Source organism: Nannospalax galili, unplaced genomic scaffold (assembly GCF_000622305.1).
Source record: "Nannospalax galili isolate Female #2095 unplaced genomic scaffold, S.galili_v1.0 scaffold979, whole genome shotgun sequence".
Taxonomy (NCBI): domain Eukaryota; kingdom Metazoa; phylum Chordata; class Mammalia; order Rodentia; family Spalacidae; genus Nannospalax; species Nannospalax galili.
The window spans coordinates 1,621,951-1,635,839 of record NW_008343671.1 but is presented as its reverse complement, the minus strand read 5'-3'; the positions used below and the strand labels follow the sequence as shown (position 1 = coordinate 1,635,839).

Sequence of the window (13,889 nt, the reverse complement as noted above, 5' to 3'; positions counted from 1 at the left end):
AAAATCTTTTTTAAAAGAAAGTAGACTAGAAAACTTTATACCATGATTGCAATAAAAGTATGTAAAGAAAAGAGACTAGAAAGAAACAGTAAAATATTAACAAGTATTTCCCTGAGGAAAAGATTAATGGGTGCATTAGTTGATCCACATGGATTTTGCATTTGAAAATTCACCTACTTATTTATTTGTAACCTTAAACAGTATTCCTAATGCTTTCTCATTCATTTGTGGACATGAACAAGTGGTGAAGAGTGATTCATTCCACATGACCTTCTCAGCTGAGGTCTAAGGGCGATGATCTGCCTTTGCTCTTCTACTATAAACAAGTGCCCCTTTCATACAGGTTTGTTGTTGTTTGTGTTTGTGTGCATGCCCTCATGCACATGTGCCTCCAGAGGCCAGAAGAGGGCATTGGATATCCTGGAGTTGGGGTTACAGGAGGTTATGAACTGCCTGATCTGGATGCTGGGACCTGGAAGAGCAGCAAGCACTCTAGTTATCAAGCCATTGCTCCAGCCCCCTTGTTGGTGATTTTGGTACTTTGAATGTGCCCAAACTGAAGTGGTGTGTTGTGTGTGTCAGGCAAATTTCATTCCGGCTTGAGTTATAGTACCGTTAGTTGTGAGTTGAATATTAATGAAGCAACAGCATTAAATAAGGTCTTTAAACAAGGTTTAAATGTTACATTAGCCAAGTGTGTAATCCCAGCACTCAGGAGGACCACCTTGGGTTCAAGGACAGTCTGGTCTACATAATGAGTTTCAGGACAGCCCTACCAAGTGAGACCCTATCTCAAAAACAAATGAACAATCCTCCTTACAAAAAGCAACATTAGCCGGGCATGGTGGCACACACCTTTAGTCCCAGCATTTGGGAGGCAGAGGCAGGTGGATTTCTGTGAGTTCAAGGCTAGCCTGGTCTACATCATGAGTTCCAGACCAGCTGGAACTACAGGGAGACCCTACCTCAAAAAGACCAAAAAAAAAAAAAAAAAAAGGCAACATCATGGGGCCAAATGTGGTGGCGCACGTTTAATTCTAGCACTTGGAAGTCAGACATAGAGGAAGGCAGATCTCTGTGAGGTCAAGCCAGCCTGGTCAACATAAAGAGTTACAGACTAGCTGGGGCTATAGGGAGACTCTATTTCAAAAAGAAGGGGGTTGGGGGAGGGGAGAAGGAGAGGAAGAGAAGGAGGAAGAAAAGAAACACAAGGTTATGTTTTGTTTGATTAAAATGTTGTATCCAGGGCTGGAGAGATGGCTCAGTGGTTAATAACACTGACTTCTCTTGCAGAAGATCTGGGGTTTAATTCCTAGCACCTACATGGTGGCTAACAACTGTCCATAACTCTAGTACCAGGGGGATTTCATGCCCTCTTCTGACCTCCACAGGCATTGCTCTTACATACATGTAGCCAAAACACTCATACACATAAAATTTTTTTTAAAAATTAATTTTTAGAATGTAACCAGAGGCTTTATAGGAATCTAAAAATTGCTTGTGGCAACTTTTAAACATTTATCCAATGTGCTCCGGATGCGGTACTGTAGGGGGTCCAACCTTTGACATTGTGGCATGATATTACCATCTCCAGGTATGTTGGACTGCACTTACAGGCATCCTGTGGTGCATGCTGCGTGCAGGCTGCAGGTTGGATACACCTGCTATGCTGCATACTTTAACAGCCAACATCACTTTGACCCTATTTCACCTCCCGTGTGTCTCCTGTGTACTGTTCAGCAGTGGATCAAGAAACCATAAATATGTTCTTTTGACAGGACCCAACTCTGCTGTGTCCTGGGCATAGGCTGGGAGGGAGAGGAGAGGCCCGTGTTAGGAGTTTCTGATGTGGGCTGCTGTGCATGCCATAAGGCTTTTTATAGGAATCAGTAAGTTTAGAAGTCTCAAAACAAGGAGAACATTTATTTCTCTTCACAGCCTGGGACATCAGTGTAACTGACAAGCAACTTGGGGCAAATGAACAGTCAGTTACAAAGAACTCTGGCTTTCAGTGCTGGAAAAATGAGAAATGGCATTTTGGGGACAAAAGGGAATTTGTCTATATTGACCTGTTAGTAAATTTTTTTTTTTAAACAGGGTCTCATTGTATAGCCCTGGCTGGTCTAAAACTGGCTATGTAGACCAGGCTGGCCTCCATCTCACAGAGATCCACCTGCCTTTGCTTCCAGAGTACTGGAATTAAAGGTATGTGCCACATTGCCTGGCCCAGTCAGGTTTTGTTTTGGTTTGGTTTGGTTTTTTTAGGTCTGTGATCAGTTTGTAAATGAAAAGAATGAACAACACATGTGAGCGCCATTCCCCCTTCTGACCCCAGCCCATTCTCTCCACCTCCTTGAAGCCTTTTGCCGCCATCCCCACACTGGCCATTATTTACCTGTCTGGATCCACCAGCCTCCACCAGTTGGCAATGCAAGCTTACATCCTCGCTCCTTGTCTCCTGAGGCGGCCTCTCTCACTTCCAACAACCAGGAAAGGCCAGGTCGCCTTTGTCATAGGATCTCTAACGCCTACCACAAAATCTTGTGCACAGAAGGAGCTTAACCAAACTCCCTAAACCAAAGTTTCACAAAGAGTAGGGGATTGTCTCCTGAGGGACACTTACCAGAATGAAGAATGTATAAAAGCAAAAGATACCACACAAAAAGTGAGAAAAGCAAGCCAAACAGATTGGGTAAAGGAATTTCAATGTATATTAAACACTGGGACTGTACCAACAAAACCCTCAGATAAACCAAACTATCTAAGAAGAATAACCAGGCTGGAAAGTAGAAAAAGGATAAGGGATAAATAGGAACTTGATCTGCATCAATAGGGCTAGAGAGACGGCTCAACAGTTAAGAGCACTGGCTGTTCTTGCAGAGGACTCAGATTCAGTTCCCAGCACCACATGGCAGCTAACAGCCAAGCCTAACTCCACTTCCAGGGGATCTGATGCCCTCTTCTGATCTCCACAGATATTGTAGACACTAGAGCACTTACATGAAGGGCAAACCACTCACACACATAAAATAAAAATAAATTTTAAAAAGAGAGAAATCTCCAGCAACATGAAAAGATTCTCAAGGTAACTAGTGACTGTGGACTGTGATTCAAAACTGCAAAGAGCCAGGCATGGTGATGCACACCTTTAATCCCAGCACCTGGAAGGCAGAGGCAGATCTCTTTGTGAGATCAAGGCCAGTCTGGTCTACTATAGCAAGTTCCAGGCCAGCTGGGGTTACAGAGGAACCCTGTCTCAAAACCAAACCAAAACAAAACTGCAAAGAATTCAATTTCGTATCCATGAGCTGGGGAGAATGTGACCATTTCCCACACAGCAAGAATGTGGGACCATGTGGGCCCATAGTCACTGCTGGCAGGTTGTAAGGGGGGGTCAGTCACTTGGAAGGCAATTTGGCATATCTAACAAGGCTGGTGAAGGGCCATTGATAGGCTCTGTGACTTTGAAACCCCTTCCATGTAGGCTCTAAAGAGACTTTTAGTAATGTTCACAACAAGAAATGTTCATGTTTACTACTTACAAGCATTATTTGCAGTAGCAGAAAACTGGTAAGCAACCCAAATGACTATTAGGAGGATAGATGATGAATCATGAGCATGTGTACAATAGTATCAGTACCAGTGAACAGAGTAAAGCTAGTGATGGAACAACATAGGAGAAATCTCTCAAAGAATACTAAGAAAACAAAAGAAGTTACACTGTAGTCTCAGGACCTGAGGGACTGATGGGGGAGGATTCCTGGAATCACTGGAGTCCAGGAGTTCAAGACCAGTCTGGGCAATATAGTGAGTTTCCCACCTCAAAAGAAAATTGCAGAACTATAAGATAGTATAAACATATTTATATAAAGTTTAAAATTCCAGGGCTCACAAGATGGCTCTATGAGAAAAGTTGCCTGATGCCAAGCTCAGTTCCTGGGACCCATATGGTTGAAGGAGAGAACTGACTTCCACAAATCGTCCTCTGACCCCTACATGCACTACTGTGTTGCAAGTAAGCATTCTCTCTTCTCTCTCTCTCTCTCTCTCTCTCTCTCTCTCTCTCTCTGTCTCTGTCTCTCTCTCTCTCATCAAATAAATATGATAAAAAACTTAAAATATATAAAATGGTATTTTATGTGTGTAAATATATGTATGAAATAAAAGTAAAAAAGGCATGCATAGAAATAGCAAATGCTGGCCAGGCGTGGTTGCCATGTCTTTAATCCCAGCATTTGGGAGGGCAGAGGCAGGCGGATCTCTGTGAGTTCAAGGCCAGCCTGGTCCACACAGAAAGTTCCAAACCATTCAGAGCTACACATTGAGACCTTGTCTTAAAAAAGAGGAGGGACTGGAGAGATGGCTCAGTGGTTAAGAGCACTGGCTGTTCTTGCAGAAGACCTGGGTTTGAATCCCAGCACCCATATGGCATTACATATAAGTTACAGTTATAGCTGTCTGTAACTCCAGTTTCAGGGGATCTGATGGCCTCTTCTATCCTCCGAGGGCCATGCACAACAGAGGTGCACTTACTTACACACATGCAGGCATTAACACTCATACACGTAAAATAAAAATAACATTTTTAAAAATGAAAAGTAATTTACAAAGGGGCATAAAATAAGCAACAGACAACACAACACATAATCATGACTATAAAGGCAAGGGCTGAAGTGTGGATGGAGATACAGATAGTAAATAAGTCAGTGCTCACCTTGACAGTCCCTTCACCACAAAGACCTTGTTGGAATGCTGCTTCTCCAGTTTGCTCATCACCTCGTAGAGACTGTGGTTCAGCTAGAGCCAGGAAGAAGGGATGCTAGCCAAGTGAGAGCCCTTGGCCACTCCCTGCCCCAGTCAGCTTTCCCAGTCAAAATCTCCCTGTCCTTCACTGTGACCTGCAATTCCTCTGCAGCTCTCCAGCACCTTCACACAGGGGCCTGCCCTACCCCCACCCCTTTCCTGTATGCTCTGTTGTGCCCTAAGGGCTGCCTTCGCCATTGGCTGGCAGCTTTTTCAAGGCAGGGTCCATAACAGTTTAAGTTGAGGTTCTAGCTTTTCTCAGGTGATCCAGGGAATGAAAACACATTAATATTAACCAGGCAAATAATATTAGCCAAAGAAATGTGAAGAGGAATATGTGTGGCTGTGCGAGAGTATAATACTGTAACAATGAAGAGTCTTGTAACTTCAAAGTGGGAGAGACTTCACAAGGTCGTGTTCTATGGCTGCATGTCACTCACAGGACTGGTTCCACTCAGGAACAAGCACCCAAGAAAGTGCCCAGTGCTTGAACACAGTCCTCTCCACTGTCTGAACAATCGCTAGGTACTTCACAGCTTCATTCCCATTTCCACTCCTTTTCATAAGCCTCACCTGCTTATTTATGATGACGCTCCAGTTCAGATGCTAAGATCTTACTTAGTTAGGGAGACAGAGAGGACAGATAGTATATATCTATATACATTTAAAAAGTTTAACATAGTAAGTCAAGGGCTGTAATTTCATCATAAGATAAAAGTCAAAATCTGGGGGTGGGGGTGGTATTTGCTGGGCATGGTGGTGCACACCTTTAATCCCAGCAGTTGGGAGGCAGAGGCAGGCAGATCTCTATGAGACCCAGTCTAGCCTGGTCTACATAGAGAATTCCAGGCCAGTTGGGGCTACAGGGAGACCTGGTCTCAAAACAAAACAACAAACAACAAGAAAACAAAACAAAACAAAAATCTGTATTGCCAATATGGATGTCTAAAGAAATTCTATAAATGAGGACTACCATGTATTTCCTAGGAAAACCCACTTATGAGTCCCAGTTGGCCAGATGTTTCTTACCTTGCTCATTTCCCTGTAGAATACATCCCTCAAGTTGGAAATGTTTTGGAAGATGGTCACGTAACAGCCAATACGACTATTAGGAAACAAACAACAAAAACGCACAGGTAAGGGGCAGTAAGGAGGCCAACTAGCCACCAACAAGACTCCTAGGAGAAAGCCATCCCATATCCTGGACTCAGATCCAGTCCTGGAATCTGGATTCATAAGAGTTGGGCCAACAGTACATATGGCTCAGGAGTAGAAAGGCCAGGGAAGACAACAGTAGCCCAGGTTGACATCAATGTTTAACAGATCTTTAGTTTCAAGAAGTTATCTAATTCAGCCTCTTGAGGTGTCAAAGTAGACATTAAAGTACTATGAAGAATTTTTAAAAGAGATATATAAACATAAGGCCACATAATTATAATTATTATAATAAGCAGCTGTTTTTTCTCTTTACATGAAAGGAGACTCCTATGCCTGTATGTACCTTAATGGAATTCTCCTATAAATTACTCTTACATTGAAAGAAACTATGTTACATTTCCACTATTTAAATCAGGAGGCCCATAAACATAGTCATTACAAAGGTTACATCCAGCTGGGGCTACAGGGAGACCCTGTCTCAAAAAGACCAAAAAAAAAGGTTACATCTAGCCATGTAGCCAGACCACACCTTTAATCCCAGTACTCTGGAAGCAGAGGCAGAGGGATCTCTGTGAGATTGAGGCTATCCTAGTCTATTTAGCAAATTCCAGGCTAGCTGGGACTACAGGGAGACTCTGTCTCAAAAAAAAAAAAAAGTGGTTACATCCTAACAACTAAACATGCTGTAGTCCTAGACCTGGGCTGCATGGACAGACCCTGTCTCAAAGAAAGGCTACATGAAAATTGATTGCAAGTAAGACAATTACTCCCACTGTATCAAAGCATGCATTGTACAATGAAAATAAGATACAAGTTTCTGGAAAATAAATTAAAACACTTTTCTCTACCATGAAGCAACAGTACCATCATTAATGCTGATCACCATTCCATGGCTATCTTCTATGTAAATCTGGATGTTTATGGACCAAGGTGGTTTAAAACAATACACACAAGCAATGTGAACAAATCCCCATAGTACATAGGACGATGGCACTTTACTTGACAAGATCTCTGCTACCAAAGAAGCATCTGGTCTTCAAACCCAGAAAAGCTGGCAGGGCAAGGATGGTTATCTCTGTATTGCAGGTGAATAAACCAGGTCTAAAGAGATAAGGATGCTTGCCTAATATCAGACAGCAAGTTAATGGAAGGGCTGTTGCTACATTCCACTCTTTGACCAAGGTTCTTCAAATGAGGTGTCATATTTGGGCTTCCAGGTGGCCTTGGCCTCCACTGGCCCAAGGTTTATCTGTCCTGAATGTCAATCATTACCTATTATAAAGAATAGGCAGCTCCTCCAGTAGTTCCTGATTCAGATCTTCAAACACAAGCTGGGCTTTGTTGAACTCTTCTTCTGCCTAGGCAACAAAACAGACAAGGGCTAGAGGTTGCCGCCTTCATTCTCTGTAGTTTTTCAGGGACCAGGCCATTTGGAGCCATACCTTTCCTCTCTTTCCCCAGGCCCATTCCCCACCTCCCCCTAGCCTCAAGACTCTGGCTGCCCTTATGGCATCAGAGTCAAAAGAAATTGGTCTCCTTCAGGACACTGGATGCTGAACCGTTCACTTCCTTCCCTCATCTTGGCCCAGCCACCTGCCATCACTCTGTGGGAAGCGACACCAGGATGGTTTTGCTAGGTTGTTTTGTTACCTTGGCAGTCTTGGCCTCATCTTTCTTCTTGGCATTCTGCACAGCCTCCAGGTGGTGTCTGGCACTGTCATAGTCCACCAGTTTCCGGCCCCTCTTGGCAATTCTCTCCTAGCCCAGAATGATGAGAAGGAGGAGGATGCTACTCACTTTTCAGTGGGCAGGATAAGGGTAATAGAGCTCCAAGTAGAGAAGCGAGATTTTGGCCCTTACCACAGATTTTATAGGCTGTTGTACCCCAGGAATCTCCCTCATGATCTTAAAAGAATGGGGATTCCCAGATAGAAAAATCTGTATTAAATTTTTAATTTTCCTACAAACCCATTATAAATGGTTTCAACTTCCAGGAGAAACACCCTTGAGAATGCCACTAAACTGAAAGTTAGGCATTCTGGGTCTCAGTTCTAAATTTACCACTGACTACCCTTGTAGCCTAGCATGAAGTGCATCCTTTCCCGGCCTCGGTGCCCTCATCAGCCCACACAGCATTATTTTATTTATTTATTTATTTATTTTATTTAATTCATTTATTATTTACTTATCTATTTATCTATCTATCTATCTATCTATCTATCTATCTATCTATCTATCGAGACAGGGTCTCCCCATAGCCTCAGTTGTCTGGCACTCACTATGTAGACCAGGCTACCTTTGAACTCACAGAGATCTACCTGCCTCTGCCTCCTAAGTGCTGGGGCTTAGAGGTGTGCGCCACCACATCCAGCACAAGCATTATTTTAAAGACCAGATGCTGAGTATAGAGTACTCAGAGAACTCCACAACAAAAATAGTAAATGATTATAAGCAATGGAAGAAAACTGACTCAATCTCATCTAAACTACAAATAGAACTAGGGAGAGGCAGACCGTTTCATTCCTCATTCCATTCTCTAGATCACAGAATTGGAAAATATCTTAGTGACTAACTTCTACAACTTCTTCACTAATTTTTCTTCAGTGTGGGGATGCATGAAGTGCCCCTACAATGTCCAAGATAAGCAGCAGTTCAACTTCTGTCTGAACACAGAACAGAAAACTATCTCAAACTGTATTTCATTTTATTGTTGGAAAGCTTTCATTTAAAAGCATAACTTAATCATTAACGTGCATTTGGAAACTTATGTTAGCCTTTCTGGAATTTCTTCCTCTTAATCTAAAATCAGTACAGTGCCCTAGATAATTAATAGATTTAGTTGAATGAATAAAAATTCTAATTCTAGGGCCAGTGAGATGGGTCAGTGGGTAAAGGAGCTTGCCACCAAGCCTGAAGACCTGAGTTTAATACATAAGATAGGAGAAGAGAATTGGCTCTTGAAAGTTGCCCTCTGACACATACACATACACACACTAAACAAACAAATAAATAATGAAATTTTAAAAAATTCTAATTCTGGGGCTGGAAAGATGGTTCAGTGGTTAAGAGCACTGGCTGCTCTTACAGAAGATGGGATTTGAATCCCAGAACATACACGGCAGCTAACAACCATCCATAATTCCAGTTCCAGGGGATCTGACACCCTCTTCTACCCTCCTCAGGCACTGCACAACATGGATGCACTTACACACATGCAGGCATAACACTCGTACACATAAAATAAAAATAAATCGATTTTTAAAAATTCTGCTTTCAGGAACAGGTTAAATTCTCTTCATCTAACAGAATTTCAAGTATTTGAAGATAATTATTAAGATTCCCCCAAATTTCTTCTATATAATAAACATCTCAGTTCCGTCAGCTGTTTCTTACATTTAAAAGGGTTGCTCTAGCCAGGCACAATGGCACACAGCTATAATCTCAGTACTCAGGAGGCTGAGACAGGAGGATGGCAAGATTCAGGCCAGCCTAAACTACATAACAAGATGAAAGAAAAAAGAAAAAAAGGGAGAGAGAGAGAGAGAGAGAGAGAGAGAGAGAATGAATGCTTTGACTTAGATCTGATTCACTGATCAACTGAGCCCAAAATTGAGTTTACTGAAATATGTTTAAAAATAACCTTCACACCACTTCCGTCATCCTAATCTTCAGCCTTAATATTCTCTTAAGCTACCCAATTTGATTTCTAACCATGGGCTTCTTGGTAATATTTAACCTGATACATTTTCTAACCAGTGTGGACCCACAACCTGGCCCCCACTCTGCAGATCAAGTACCTTAATCTCACTGAACTGGGCCACATAGTTTTCCATGGTCCTCAAAGCCTGGTCAGCCAGCTTCTCTTCATAGTCTTCCCACAGGAGGTCATTGTTCTGTCAGGTACGGGCAGAGGCTGGTGAGAACCCTACTTCTCAACAACTGCCCACTAGAGAAATACCCAAATTCTCCCTACAAGATTTTTTTTTTTGTTTCCCTGTATTTACTATATTATGTCAGAGTATCAAGAAGAACAGTCGGGCTCCGTCCCAAGGAAGTGCATCCAGGGGTGACGAGCAGGAGCACAGAGCACCCTGGGCTCTAGCGCTTAGAGTATAAAAAATTTAGGAAATAATTAATTGTACAAGGTGAGTTTTCAAAAAAAATCCCACCTTCAAGAAAGTAAAGTTTCTCCAAAGTCTTACAGGGGAAAGAAGGACAAGACCTGAGGAATCCAGAGATTGGGAAAACTTGTTTATCTTCAAAGAGTTGCTTTCTGTCTATCATTCACTGACTGAAGCTATGCACACGGACACTGCAAACTGACTCCTCTGTTTCCCTGTTTTCTAGGACAGAGGAGCTCAGCAGAGCTGAGGGGAGAATGGGAGTGCACGCTGAAGCTGCCCTTACCCCCACGATGGCCTTCAGCTCCTCGAATCCATCCCACTCGCTGCTGTAGATCTCCTGCAGGGTTTCTGATACTCTTTTTGAACTTTCATGCATCACTGAAAGGAGAGAACTCATTCCTACCAGATGTGATCACACAGGTGATTAGGGAGTCTAGTCCAGAAGGCTGGGTGATCACTAAGAAAAGCTAGATGGGAGTGGGATAGGAAGTCATCCGAGGCCCACAGAGTTCAGGTGTCAGGGGTAGCTAAGCAGTGAGCACCCTGGGTCTGGGAGGCTCTGTGTACCTCAGCCTGCCCAGTCCCCTTATGAGAACCCCTGATTTCTTCCAGGGTGAATACCCACCTTTGACTGCACTAAAAAAGTTCTTCAGGTCCTTATATAGCTTGTGGCCTTCTGCCTGAAAGGGGAAAGAGCTCTGGTAACTATCAAGATAAATTGTAAAAGACGCCCTTTAGGTCAACCTTGGAAAGGAGGTTAGACACAGACCCCACTCCTGGAAATTTCTTCAGGTATTCACAGTGGCAACGAGTGACCTTTACTTTCTTTACCAACAAGGTGCAGGTTGAAGTTGGGGTACCTGGAGCCCCCAATGCATGGGTTTGTCTTCTGTCTTCTGCTCGCTCTCTCTTCTAGTGCACAAGAGCCTATTACCAGGCTGAATGTGGTGGCACACACCTTTAATCCCAGCACCCAGGAAGCGTAATCAGGTGGATCTCTGTGAGATCTGGGCCAGCCTGGTCTATATCATGAGTTCCAGGCCAGCTGGAACAAAACAAGAGCCTATACCCAAGTCCTGCTGGAATTTAAGTGTCCTGTTTACCACTATCTATGGTTCACATCACCTCCAAGGTCATTGCAGTTGATTCCCTCCTGTTCCATCCCAATGTCTGCCACCAGTACAATTCTTTCCCTCCCTGCTTTCACATTTGCTCTTGTGCCTGAATTCATTCTCTCGCTCCTCTCTCTACTCTCTCTCCCTCCCTCCCTCCCTCTCTCTCTCTGCAAGTTCTCTTCTTCTTTCTTTTTTAAAGGTATTTTAAATTTTTATTTTATGTGTATGAGTGTTTTGCCTGTATGTATATAAGTACATCTGTGTTATGCAATGCCTGCAGAGGACAGAAGGGGGTGTCAGAACTGAGATGGATGGTTGCTAGCTGCTATGTGCATAACCTGGGTCCTCTGCAAGAACAGCCAGTGCTCTTAACTGCTGAGCCACCTCTCCAGCCCCTCTTCCTCTTTCTTAAAGAGAAGGGAGTCAAAGGCAATGGTGCACACTTGTAATTCCAGTGGCTCAGGAGGCTAAGGCAGGAGGGTCACTTGAGCCTAGGAACTGGAGGTCAAACTGGGCAGCATAGTCAGACCTCATCTCAAAATGAGTGAAAAATAAGTAAGCAAAGGGCAGGAGAGAAAGGTGTCACTGAGAGTTAGGAGCTCGGGCCTCAACCTGACAATGAGCTGCGACTCTGACACCTGTTTTTCCTCTGCTTTGTTGCTTGCTTGCTGACAGTCGTGCCTCTGAATTCCAGGCTGCCTTGAACTTGCAATGGTCCTCCTGCCTCAGCCTCCCAATGCTGGACAGTCTGTTTCTTAACTATGTCCAGGAACCAGGGAACAGTAACCTCTTGCATGAGATAGTACTTCTTCATGTTTAAATAGTTCTGTTAGAAGGTTGGACTTCAGAACCCACACAGGAGGTCTTACTTTTAAATTAAATTTATTTATATGTTGTGCATGAGCGTATATATGATGTGTGGAGTTCAGGCACACGTGTGCCATTGATACATGTGGAGGTCAGAGGGTGGACTTTGGGAGTTGGTTCTCTTTTCCACCTTGTTTAAGCAGGGTCTCTCTTGCTCTTTCTCCCCGCTCCCTACCCACATACTCCAGGCTAGCTGCCTGCAAGCTTCTGGGTGATTCTCTTGTGTCCTGCCTCCTATCTTGCCTTACAAGTACTGGGATTACAGATGTGAGTGACTATATTCAGTTTTTTTGTTGTTGTTTTGTTTTTGTTTTAAGCATGGGTTCTGAGATGAAACAGGGTGTCAGGTTTGCCTGGCAAGTGCTTTTACCTGCTGAGCCACCTAGCTGGCCCAGAAATCGAACTTTGTTTTCCACACTAACTTGAGGACAAACCTCACACTTGTCACCAAGTCTCCCTCAGAGGTCTTCTCAGTTACCCTCATTGTGTTGCCTACAGCCACTCCCCATTCTGTTCTCTTTCCTGTGTGAGTTCCAGGTTCTAAGAGCAAAGCATAACGCATGACAGTGTGGAGCCTGAGCGTGGGAGTGGGCAGAGAGGTGCAGCCCACTTTGAGGGTATGATGCAGGCCAGCCCCTGGGTCAGAACATACAAGCTCAGAGAATGGAATATTTGCTAGCTACAAAGTACAAAGTTGTATGCCATGAAAATACTTGCTGTGAACTTGTCATTACTAGATAGGTTACTGAGTGGATCAAAACCCTCAAAAATTAACACAGGCAAAAAAAGAGAGAAAATTTTATCTAATGACTTCAGGGTTTTTGTTTTGATTTGTTTTTTGGTCTTTTTGAGACAGGGTCTCCCTGAAACCCCAGCTGGCCTGGAACTCACTATGTAGACCAGGCTGGACTTGAACTCACAAAGGTCTGCCTTTGCCTCTGAAGTGCTGGGATTAAAGGCGTGTGCCACCACGCCTGGCTATACAACTTTAGTTTTTATCTGGGGAAATCTTTGGAAAAAGCCACTATTTAATTTTAGCAGTAGTTGGGGTCTGGAAAGATGGCTCAGCAGTTAAGGCCACTGGCTGTTCTTGCAGAAGATCTGGGTTCAGTTCCTAGCATCCACATGGCAGTTAACTACCGTCTGTAACTCTAGTTGCAGGGGATCTGGTGCCCTCTTCTGACCTCCAAGGGCACTGCATGACATGGTGCACCCACCTACGTGCAGACATTATACTCATACACATTAAAAATTTTAGCAGCAGAGTATCTAGGCCTACTGGTCAAATAATCAAAGAGAATCTGAGCATTTCTTCCATGTTCTTGCCTCCAGAGCTCACTTCTGAACTTCAGGTTCAAAATCCCTCTCAAGCGACTGAATGCCAGATTGAAGGAAAACAAGGACTCAGCCACAAAGGCTCTGGAGGTGTTGCCAGAGAGCTGGGAGAAGCGGCATTGGAAAGCCATCACAGCAAACAGGATCAAGAAAACATCAGAGAAAGGGAAGGGCCTCATGTTGTAGACATGTCATATCATACAAGAGTCAGTAGAAGTCAGAGGACTTGGTCACTGGAGGTCACTGATGTCCTTGAGAAAGCACTTTCAATGGTAATGGAGCCAGGTTCATTAACAAAATCTAGAAAGACTCAGCATTCACTGGGGCAGATGCTGCTCCTCCTGCTTTTTTTTTTTTAGATAGGGTCTTGCCAAGACTACTGTGGCCTGGAGCTCATTGTGTAGCCCATGCTAGCCTTGAATTTGCAATTTTTCTGTCTCTGCTTCCAGAGTGCTGGGATTATAGATGTGAATCACTATACCTAGCT

General features: G+C 43.6%; 1 protein-coding gene across 1 annotated transcript in view; it reads right to left on the bottom strand.

Annotated features, from left to right (window-relative positions):
* Positions 1-13,889, bottom strand: part of Bin2 (bridging integrator 2) — a 41,314-nt gene that overhangs the window by 8,578 nt on the left and 18,847 nt on the right. Inside the window, exons 3-9 of the mRNA XM_008840007.3 lie at positions 10,711-10,765; positions 10,369-10,463; positions 9,759-9,854; positions 7,612-7,719; positions 7,234-7,319; positions 5,833-5,908; positions 4,715-4,797 (exon numbers count right to left, since the gene is read on the bottom strand). Coding sequence (XP_008838229.1) covers positions 4,715-4,797; positions 5,833-5,908; positions 7,234-7,319; positions 7,612-7,719; positions 9,759-9,854; positions 10,369-10,463; positions 10,711-10,765 — 599 coding nt within the window. The remainder of the gene's footprint in view (positions 1-4,714; positions 4,798-5,832; positions 5,909-7,233; positions 7,320-7,611; positions 7,720-9,758; positions 9,855-10,368; positions 10,464-10,710; positions 10,766-13,889) is intronic.